Source organism: Podarcis tiliguerta, assembly GCF_965153285.1.
Source record: "Podarcis tiliguerta genome assembly, chromosome: 6".
Lineage (NCBI taxonomy): Eukaryota > Metazoa > Chordata > Lepidosauria > Squamata > Lacertidae > Podarcis > Podarcis tiliguerta.
This window is the reverse complement of record NC_139539.1, coordinates 45,730,273-45,741,981: the sequence shown is the minus strand read 5'-3', so window position 1 is coordinate 45,741,981 and position 11,709 is coordinate 45,730,273. Positions and strand designations below refer to the sequence as shown.

General features: G+C 45.0%; 1 protein-coding gene across 1 annotated transcript in view; it reads right to left on the bottom strand.

The window, feature by feature from the left end:
* Window positions 1-970: 970 nt before the first annotated feature.
* Window positions 971-11,709, bottom strand: part of LOC310679972 (chemokine-like protein TAFA-5) — a 31,262-nt gene continuing 20,523 nt past the window's right edge. Inside the window, exon 6 of the mRNA XM_083446004.1 lies at window positions 971-3,592. Coding sequence (XP_083302130.1) covers window positions 3,584-3,592 — 9 coding nt within the window. The 3' untranslated portion in view covers window positions 971-3,583. The remainder of the gene's footprint in view (window positions 3,593-11,709) is intronic.

Sequence of the window (11,709 nt, the reverse complement as noted above, 5' to 3'; positions counted from 1 at the left end):
TAAAGTGATATTTTGAGGCATCTTGGAAAGTAGGCTCACTAGGAGCCAGGATGCAGGTTGCTTCCACAAATGGAGTTAGTTTTCAAAGATCTCTGTCCTTTGCGTAAACACCAATGGGTTGAGTACTCATTCTCTTCAACTGCTTTCAGGACCACTCAATATGCAAATTTATTTTCCTTCCCTGCACTAGAGGGAGAGCATGCCATATATGAATGCTCCCCTTAATCTGATGACTAGGAACCCCCATTCCTTTCTTACAGTGACTCTCTTCCAAGTATGGCAGGAAAGTGGGTGAACACTCCACATTTTCCACGTTAGATCCCTCAAGTGCCTGTGTAACAGAACATTTACCACAAAGAAGTGCAATGGTTGCCTCCCATGGGATTCCACTTCCTGTGTGTCATATACCAATCCTTCCACAGGTGTGTGAAAGGTACACTCTTGCATTTTATTTTTTCGTTTCTGCGCCCAACGACAAATTGTTGCATGTTTCCCCCATGGAATTCCTCCTCTGAAAACTGCAGATCCTGGTTTCCTCCTTTTTCCTTTAACCCTTTGCAAGCATTCATTACCTGTGTGGGTAACACATGAAGGGGACCGCAATGACACACATGACAGCAATGTTTCCCAGCTGATGTGATCAGCTCAGACAGATGGGAGCATGTAGGATTTCCTCCAAAGGCACAGAGACCCAGATTGGTCAGGATTCTCATTCCTGTAAAAAGATGAAACCCACAGCCAGGTTTCAATCATGTGTTGGCTGGGAGACATCACTAGCAACTGCCTCATTATCAAAGGGCAGGACTAGCTGGCCCTTCACTTTCAAAAATGAATGCCTGGATACTGTTTTATTTAAAAATAAACACTGAATGTGCACATTGATAACCCTACACCTCCTATTGTCTAGGTTATAGTTTTTACCACTGAACATACACACATGCAAAAAACCCAGGAAGGATGGGGAGTGTCCTCGTTGACTAATAAAGTTAGAATTTTATTTCCTTACCTTTTTCTCTTTTTTGACAACACAAATTTTGGAAATTTATTACAGTGGAAAAGGCCCTTGCAACGTAAGAGTCCAACTCACAGTGAGACCAGAAAAGGTGGGGAGGGATGCTGGGATGAGAGCAGACCCCCCCCCCACCTTTGATATTTACAGGTGAGGGAGAAATTCTCAAATTGTCGATCAGTGCCAACCAATGGGGCTTGGAAAATTTTAAATGTTTTGTCGAGTCACCAGAAGAGGGTGATGGTAGAATTGAAGAAGTTCAACATGTTGCACTTCTAGGCGAAGGGAAGAATTGAAATCAACAGGGCAGATAGTGCATTCAGAAAAAAGGAAAACCAACAGTGAGTCTCTGGGTAAAAACTAATGACAGCCTTGAACTAACGGCAAGAGACTCTTGTTCTTCTCCAACTGGGCATATGTGTTGATTCAGGGATGAGGAAGCTGCGGCACTCCAGGTGTTACTGCACTTACAACTCCCATCATCCATGACCATTGTCTATTCTGGCTGGGACTGACAGGAGTCCAACGACATCTTGAGGGTCACAGGTTCTCGACGTGTATTGTTAGTCTCTGCATTTTGAACTGCTCTAGTTTTCTTGCTGTATCAACCACTGATCAGGCCTTATTGTCTCTTATTATGTGTTGATTGGTTGTTCCTAGGTAGAATTCCTATTCCTTCTTAGGCCTGTTTTCTGCAGAAAGTCTTCTTCTGGCCTTCTGTCTTGCCAACTCACCCACCCCATCTCTTTTACCTCAGTCCATCTGATTAAGCCTTCCATTCACCCTCCCCCACAGCTGTGTATTTGATCATCTGCATTTACTAGTTGTTGCCAGTCAAGGTGAAGACTGAATTTAGCTGGCTGGGTTAACACACAAGCCAGAACAATTTGCTGTCATTTGCCTGGTGAGACCTGAGCTAATTGACCCCGACTGCTGTGATATGTCAAAGTCAAGGAAAGGAGAGCCCATGGTTTACCATGCAGGCTCAAGGTATTAAATTACACCCACCACCACCACAAAAAAGAGGCAAAGCCATGATTAGAACTGGAGTGTATAGTGGAACATTAGCTATAATCACCCTAGGATGCTACTGGGTCTTGCTGTGGTTAGCATTACAAGCATCTGGAGAATGGTGGACCACATCTATCTCCCCTGTGACTTGGATTCTTCCTGACACTGGCAAACCACAAATAGCTGTACCAATCCCCTAGCTGTTGGTTGATAGTGCAAAGGGCAGGCTGGGGTGGACCAGGACTGGTGTGGATGGCAAAGCACAGGCTAGCAATTAGGACAAGGTCTTTGCCTCAATCTCAACCTTTGGTTTGTGGTAGTTTCTCTTCCACTTCCAGTTTAGTACTAGAGCCCAAATCAATCATGGGAGAAACTGTAACCTGGATGCTTTAATTCCTACATAGCATAGCTTGAAGAAGCAAGCACTGCAGTTAAAAGTTCAAACATTGAAGAGGGATCTCTTTCAAAGGCCCAGGGCCACAATATGCCTGGCAAAAAACAACCACTTCAGAGATTTCCAAGGCTGTCCAAATGGGTTGAACTAGTCTGAGGGGGAAAATTGGATGGGAGTTTTATGCTTTTCTAAAACCAGTCATGAATGAATAACTTTTTCCAGTCAGAATGCATGAACAATGGCATGTAGCTAATCATATTAAATCAATTCTGCTCAGATTTTGAGCTTGCTCCCATTAAGTGGTGAAGGGCAATGTTTGGGCAGGTGCCATGAGTAAATGGAGATAAATAAGAAGCTGTAAACACAAAAGGAAGAGGAAAGCTCATTAAATACACACATTTTTTTTTTTTGTGTGTCCAGGTTATTTACCCTGCCATTTCACAAGGACCTTTCTTTCTTTCTTTCTTTCTTTCTTTCTTTCTTTCTTTCTTTCTTTCACACAGTATGCTCCATGCCTTTGGTGAACTTCCTCTCCTATGTAGGCAGAGAAGGCCACAGTCAGGAGTGGCAGCCATGACGCGTACCATTCCCCCCCCCCATCTCCTCATCTCCATTGGATTTGGGGGAGGGAGGGGGAGAGAACGAACAAGTAAAAGGAAGAGGCACAGGGAAAAAGAGAACATTTTCTTCACAGCAACTGGAGAACATCCCAGACTCTTAGCAACTGCCTCAGTCTGTCACAGCCATATGTCTGAAGGAGGCAGCCATTCCCCAAATCCAAGAGGCCTGTAGAAATCTTGAGTACCAAGTGGCACAAATCCTCTGTTGTCATTGGGAGGGGGGAGAAATCTAGGGAAAACTGCATTTCATATTTAGAAACCCACAAAATAAGCCAGAAATAGTTATATTTGCTATGGGGAAGAAAGGGAAAGAAAAAAAGTGGAGGAAATCTCACAGGTACAACCCCAATATACTCTGTTGGTAGCCTTTGTGTTCCATGTTCAGGCACAAGAGGAAATACAGTTGGCATGGGCCCCAATTCATGGGGATGAATCCATGTTGAAGAAGCTGGTCGCTCCCTTTCCCCCAAGATGATCTGATCGCTGAACTGCTGCATCAGTATGCAGGAAGTAGAGAAGCTGCTCTCATGGGCAGGTGCACCATGGCTGTCAGGAGACCTAGAGAAGAAGAAGCCATAAAGGGATTGGGTATATTGTATAACCTCTTGGAGTTATCGTTTGCCTCAGGCAACAGGCTTTCACACAAAACCTTGTACATGTGTACTAAAGACAGCTTGTACCTGTGTCCAGTGTAACATGTGAACAAGCCTAGGAGATATCAGAAGTCACAGCATTACTTTGTACAAGTCAGTCAGCATAGATAATGTTCTCGATCAACCTATTGTCTTTTCTCTTTGCATTCCCAGTTTTTCAGTTTTTCGTTCTACCTCAGCCAGGCAGCTCCATGAGCCAACTGGGAGCTCCTGGGAGCTCAAGGGGAACATTGATACCCTCCACTGAACAAAAGCCAAACCAAGTGTTTCGCAAAACAAAATCAGAGTATGTGCCTTTGAATGCAAATATTCAGTAGTACAACTCTTCAAATGTAAATTCCACCTGCCACAGATCCTATGGCATGATGCTCCACCTCAAAGGTTTAATTTTGATGTACCATTTGATTAACACTGCACCTCAAACTAGACTAAATTTAAAATTAAAAAGGGCATAATGTCAAATTACATCAATGACGAAATTGGCTGTGTGCTGTGGTACAGGTGTCACAATGCCCTCTCCCCTGCCCTCAGGTCTTGTATTTAATTTTTTAAGGCCACAACTTGCTTGCCAAGTGCATCATTAGCATAGCATGGGGGTCGGGCACCTCAGGCCCAAGGGCCAAATGCAGCATGTTGTGGCACTAAGACCTCTCCTCAGGCCCCACTCCCTCACCCCCTCACTGATCCTGCTTCACACACAGTTTTTGTCTGGCTGGACTGCTGTGGCCTTGAATTCTGCTGAGGCCCTTTGCTTGTCTGAATGGAAGATACCAAGGGCTGTGTGAGTGTACATGTAAAAACTAGCCTCCTGTTCATTTATTGTGCATACCGCTGACATGTGGTCCTCGGAAGGCTGCCTGGAAGAGAACACAGCTCTCCATTTGAAATAGGTTCCTCACCCCTGAAGTAACATGTAGCTAGGTCCCATTCTTGTTCTATGGGGCCAACTCCCTCCTCCTGTTCACTACGAACAGCCCGACACCAGTAGGCTCTTTGGGTGTTCAGCTTTACGAGCCCAGACGTGTGACACAAGTGACATTCATACATGACTGTGGAACACATGAATGGGTGCACTGAGATGTGACAGACGTTTGACGGACACTTTGTGTCCAGTATATCTGAAGGAGCGTCTCCACCCCCATTGTTCTACCCGGACACTGAGGTCCAGCGCCGAGGGCCTTCTGGTGGTTCCCTTGCTGCGAGAAGCCAAGTTACAGGGAACCAGGCAGAGGGCCTTCTCGGTAGTGGCACCCTCCCTGTGGAACGCCCTCCCACCAGATGTCAAAGAGAAGAACAGCTACCAGACTTTTACAAGACATCTGAAGGCAGCCCTGTTCAGGGAAGCTTTTAATGTATGATGCATTATGGCATTTTAATATTTTGTTGGAAGCCGCCCAGAGTGGCTGGGGAAGCCCAGCCAGATGAGTGGGGTATAAATAATGAATTATTATTATTATTATTATTATTATTATTATTAATAATAATAATAATTTGTGAGCCTCGGCTCAAGAGCACAGACAAAACCCGCTAAGAAATTCCTATCTTTCCCAGCCCCTTGTGAATTCTGGATGTTCAGCTGTGTACGACGTTGCAGTGGAAGGTGGCCCACGCACCGACCTGTGCCTAATCAGCTTGCCATTATCCTGTTAAGTCCCACTGACATGTGCCACACTTGCAGGTGGCAGATCGTAACAGCTTTAAGCACATTCGCTCCGGATTTTCCTCCTTAATCTCACCCTCGGCTTTTTCCTTTGGGTTGGAGAATGATATGCAAGAGTTTGGGAGCTGTGGAAAAGGAGGAGGGAGCAAGCGTTTTCCCCAGAGGACCAGATTAGTATGAATTCTTCCACAGGAAAGAAAGAAAAGTAGGAGTCACTTATTCAAAATTTTTGCAGAGTTCAGTAGAAACCCGATTGATTTTTTTTGGTATGGGCATTAACATTTCTAACAGACCTGCCCTAAGAGAAACCTCAATTCCCCATTATGGGGATGGTTCCAGGATGAAGTAGAAATGCTGCCCTCATTCTGTTCTGTGAGCTTTTCAAAGTGCTTCCTCATAAAATGTTAGTTTCTATAGAAGGAAAGTGAATGCAAGTTACAGAGTGGAGGCTGTGCATGACTCCCAATATGGAAGGTTCGGGAGGTGCACTGCTCCTGCTTACAAACTTTCTTGCAAAAAGCCACAACCAGGTGGATTACAGTTTAAAGTAAGAACATAAAAATAGCCTGCTGGCTCAGGCCAGTGGTCCCTCTACTCCAGCATCCTGTTCTCACAGTGGCTCCTCAGATGTCTGTGGCAAGCCTGTAAGATGGACATGGCAGCCGTCTCCCCTCCTATGGTTCCCATCAACTAGTATTCAGAAGCATTGCTGCTTCAAACTGTGGAGGCCCAGTTCAGCGGTACCTCGGGTTAAGTACTTAATTCGTTCCAAAGGTCCGTACTTAACCTGAAACTGTTCTTAACCTGAAGCACCACTTTAGCTAATGGGGCCTCCTGCTGCCGCCGCGCCACCAGAGCACGATTTCTGTTCTTATCCTGAAGCAAAGTTCTTTACCCAAAGCACTATTTCTGGGTTAGCAGAGTCTGTAACCTGAAGCGTCTGTAACCCGAGGTACCACTGTACAACCATCATGGGTAGTAATCTTTGACAGCCCCCTCCTCCATGAATTTGTCCAGCCCTCTTTCAAAGCCACATACGTTGGTGGTCACCATTGCCTCCTGCAGGAGAGAGTTCCATAGTTTATCTGTCACAAATCTTCCACCATGTAGCTTCATCTGATCTCCGCAAGTCCTAGTGTCATGAGGGAGGAAATGTTCCTCTGCCCAGCAACTCAGCGCCATGCATAATTTTACGAGCTTCATTCATGTTGCCACTTACTTGACTTTTCTCCAAGCTAAAAAGTCCCAAATGCTGCAACCTTTCTTCATAGGAGAGATCCCCTTGATCATCGGGGCTGCCCTTTTCTGAACCTTTCCCAATGAGTCACCTTTTCCCCCTTTTTTTGCAGGGTTCTGTGTTTCCCCTGATTTGTACATAAATGATTCAGTGGCAAAAATGTGCAAACCTCACATTGTCAACCAGCTTGCATGAATATTTAACAATGCAAAATAAGAGCCGGGGCGATCGGGATGGGATTTGCCAAATCTGCGATTGCGTTTGATAAATATGGATGAGTCTCTCCGCTCCTCACACACCCCTCCTCCATCATCCCCTGTCCCGAAAGCCCAAGGTGGATTTATCTCCCCTTAACAGCCGGAGAATTACATGCGGGGTCTCAATGCATGGATGAGGCATTGGCATTGGGAGGAAAGGTTTAGATTTGTTAGGCACTAGGGAACTTCTGGGGAGAGACTGAGGCTGCACAAGAGAGGCAGGTTCCGCCTGAACAGCAATGGAACCAGGTGTTTTCATATCCAAAAGGCTGCAGAGCATCTTCTAGAAAGATATCCGAAAGGAAGCTGCCAGGAGGTGGGGGACCATCTGGTTCAGGATGTTACTTGTCCCTTGAGGGTAATGGTGTCAATATTTTAGGTCATGGAAGTAAGGGAGAGATAGATCTTGGCAAAGGGCATACAGGAAGAAATGACAGCCGGCGAGACCAAAGAGTTGTGGGTGAAAATTGCACATGAAAATGATGTATGGAGAGGGACATCATGTTCTGTTTATGAAACAATGCTAGCTGGAGGCTTCCAGGGCAAGATGGGGGAAGTGGAGGGCCTGATGCTAAATGGGAACATAAAGAGGGTGGATGTTTCAGAAACCCAGTGGGACAAAGGGAAACCAGATGTCCCAGGATGCAGAAAAAATGAGGAGGGGGGTATTGGGAGTGATGTTCCTCTATGCACTAAAGAGGGCACTTTAACACTAAACTAGAAAACGTAAGAGGAATAAACTCTTCCACTGAATCACTGTGTGTGGAAACTTTAGGGTCTATAAAATAATTTGGTGTTGGAGAGTAAACATACAACTCTGAGCAAGCTCTGGGAGAGATCTTTGATGGAGAAAGAAATCAAGAGAGGTAGCCAAAGGAGGAAAAGGTTGGAATACTGGGTGGTTTAAACTTTCCGTATGTGGAATGGGTGCAAATGCACATACAAGTCATAACATTTGTAAATATGACAAAGCCTTAGAACACACTGCAATCCTATGTCCCATAGGAGGGCATCCTAAGGGGAATGCATCAGATCTCCTTCCGCCATAAAAGAACTCTGAGTCAGAAAGGGAGATCAGATGTCAGATTCTCAGATTCCCTACCAACATGGAAACATCCAGGACACTGGCCCTATTGACATACCAGCTTCAACATCAGTTGAAGGGTCTGGCAGAGAGGACCGGCAAAAGGTATGTTCCGAAAGATCCATAGTCTTCCACCCCCATATTTCTAATGGGAGGGAAGTTGTTTTAAAAAGTCAGGCAAAAGGACGGAACACAAGAGTGCTTTTCCAATCTCCTTTCTTCCCTGCTGCTGAGAACCTGGCAGCGTTTTGAATAAGGTTATATCCACTTGTTGTTGTTTAGTCGTTTAGTCGTGTCCGACTCTCCGTGACCCCATGGACCACAGCACGCCAGGCACTTCTGTCTTCCACTGTCTCCCACAGTTTGGTCAGACTTATGTTTGTAGCTTCGAGAACACTGTCCAACCATCTCATCCTCTGTCGTCCCCTTCTCCTTGTGCCCTCAATCTTTCCCAACATCAGGGTCTTTTCCAGGGAGTCTTCTCTTCTCATGAGGTGGCCAAAGTATTGGAGCCTCAGCTTCACAATCTGTCCTTCCAGTGAGCACTCAGGGCTTAAGAATGGATGCGTTTGATCTTCTTGCAGTCCATGGGACTCTCAAGAGTCTCCTCCAGCACCATAATGCAAAAGCATCGATTCTTCGGCGATCAGCCTTCTTTATAGTCCAGCTCTCACTTCCATACATCACTACTGGGAAAACCATAGCTTTTACTATACGGACCTTTCTTGGCAAGGTGATGTCTCTGCTTTTTAAGATGCTGTCTAGGTTTGCCATCACCTTTCTCCCAAGGAGAGGGCGTCTTTTAATTTTGTGGCTGCTGTCACCATCTGCAGTGATCATGGAGCCCAAGAAAGTAAAATCTCTCACTGCCTCCATTTCTTCCCCTTCTATTTGCCAGGAGGTGATGGGACCAGTGGCCATGATCTTCGTTTTTTTGATGTTGAGCTTCAGACCATATTTTGCGCTCTTCTCTTTCACCCTCATCAAAAGGTTCTTTAATTCCTCCTCACTTTCTGCCATCAAGGTTGTGTCATCTGCATATCTGAGGTTGTTGATATTTCTTCCGGCAATCTTAATTCCGGCTTGGGATTCATCCAGCCCAGCCTTTCGCATGATGAATTCTGCATATAAGTTAAATAAGCAGGGAGACAATATACAGCCTTACCGTACTCCTTTCTCAATTTTGAACCAATCAGTTGTTCCATATCCAGTTCTAACTGTAGCTTCTTGTCCCACACAGAGATTTCTCAGGGGACAGATGAGGTGATCAGGCACTCCCATTTCTTTAAGAACTTGCCATAGTTTGCTGTGGTTGACACAGTCAAAGGCTTTTGCATAGTCAATGAAGCAGAAGTAGATGTCTTTCTGGAACTCTCTAGCTTTCTCCATAATCCAGCACATGTTTGCAATTTGGTCTCTGGTTTCTCTGCCTCTTCTAAATCCAGCTTGCACTTCTGGGAGTTCTTGGTCCACATACTGCTTGAGCCTTCCTTGTAGAATTTTAAGCATAACCTTGCTAGCATGTGAAATGAGTGCAATTGTGCAGTAGTTGGAGCATTCTTTGGCACTGCCCTTCTTTGGGATTGGGATGTAGACTGATCTTCTCTGGCCACTGCTGAGTTTTCCAAACTTGCTGGCATATTGAGTGTAGCACCTTAACAGCATCATCTTTTAAAATTTTAAGTAGTTCAGCTGGAATACCATCACTTCCACTGGCCTTGTTATTTGCAGTGCTTTCTAAGGCCCATTTGACTTCACTCTCCAGGATGTCTGGCTCAAGGTCAGCAACCACACTACCTGGAGTGTACGCACCATCCATATCTTTCTGGTATAATTCCTCTGTGTATTCTTGCCACCTCTTCTTGATGTCTTCTGCGTCTGTTAGGTCCTTACCACTTTTGTCATTTATTATGGTAATCTTTGTACAAAATGTCCCTTTCATATCTCCAATTTTCTTGAACAGATCTCTGGTTCTTCCCATTCTGTTGTTTTCCTCTATTTCTTTGCATTGCTCGTTTAAGAAGGCCTTCTTGTCTCTCCTTGCTATTTTTTGGAAATCTGCATTCAATTTCCTGTATCTTTCACTATCTCCCTCGCATTTTGCTTGCCTTCTTTCCCCTGCTATTTGTAAGGCCTCGTTGGACAGCCACTTTGCTTTCTTGCATTTCCTTTTCATTGGGATGGTTTTCGTTGCTGCCTCCTGTATAATGTTACGAGCCTCCATCCATAGTTCTTCAGGCACTCTGTCCACCAAATCTAAATCCTTAAACCTGTTCCTCACTTCCACTGTGTATTCATAAGGGATTTGACTTAGATTGTATCTTACCGGCTTACCGGCTTGAATTTTGCTATAAGAAGCTGATGATCTGAGCCACAGTCAGCTCCAGGTCTTGTTTTTGCTGACTGTATAGAGCTTCTCCATCTTTGGCTGCAGAGAATATAATCAATCTGATTTCGATGCTGCCCATCTGGTGATGTCCATGTGTAGAGTCGTCTCTTGTGTTGTTGGAAAAGAGTGTTTGTGATGACCAGCTTGTTCTCTTGGCAGAACTCTATTAGCTTTTGCCCTGCTTCATTTTGAACTCCAAGGCCAAACTTGCCAGTTGTTCCTTTTATCTCTTGACTCCCTACTTTAGCATTCCAATCCCCTATAATGAGAAGAACACCCTTCTTTGGAGTCAATTCTATAAGGTGTTGTAAGTCTTCATAGAATTGGTCAATTTCAGTTTCTTCAGCACCAGTGGTTGGTGCATAAACTTGGATTACTGTGATGTTAAAAGGTCTGCCTTGGATTCGTATCTCATTTTTGAGATTGCATCCCAATACAGCTTTTGCCACTCTTTTGTTGACTATGAGGGCCACTCCATTTCTTTTATGGGATTCTTGCCCACTGTAGTAGATATGATGGTAATCACAACTGAATTCGCCCATTCCCGTCCATTTTAGTTCACTGATGCCCAGGATGTCAATATTTATTCTTGCCATCTCATTTTTGACCACATCCAACTTACCAAGGTTCATGGTTCTTACATTCCAGGTTCCTATGCAATATTTTTCTTTACAGCATTGGACTTTCCTTTCGCTTCCAGGCATATCCACAACTGAGTGTCCTTTCGGCTTTGGCCCAGCCGCTTCATCAGCTCTGAATCTACTTGTACTTGTCCTCCGCTCTTCCTCAGTAGCATGTTGGACGCCTTCCGACCTGAGGGGCACATCTTCTAGCATTATAACTTTTATATGCCTTTTGTCTTTGTCCATAGAGTTTTCTTGGCAGGGATACTGGAGTGGTTTGCCGGTTCCTGCTCCACGTGGATCACGTTTGGTCAAAACTCTCCACTATGACCTGTCCATCTTGGGTGGCCCTGCACGGCATAGCTCATAGCTTCTCCGAGTTATTCAAGCCCCTTCGCCACGGCAAGGCAGTGATCCATGAAGGGGGTTATATCCACACCATGCATTTAAAACTCACTTATATCACTTAAGAGTTGTGGCTTCTCCCAGAGATTTCTGGAAACTGTAGCTTATTAAGGTCTCCTGGGGCCTTTCAGCACCCTTAACAAGCCACAGTTCCTAGGATTCTTTGGGGGAAAATATGACTCTAAAAGTGGATTGCAGTTGTACCTTAGTAGTCTAACGGAATCTGTTCCGGAAGTCCGTTCGACTTCCAAAACATTCGGAAACCAAATCACGGCTTCTGATTGGCTGCAGGAAGCTCCAGCCGCCAATCAGAACCCCCTTCGGACATTCGACTTCCAAAAATAGTTCGCAAACAGAACAGTCACTT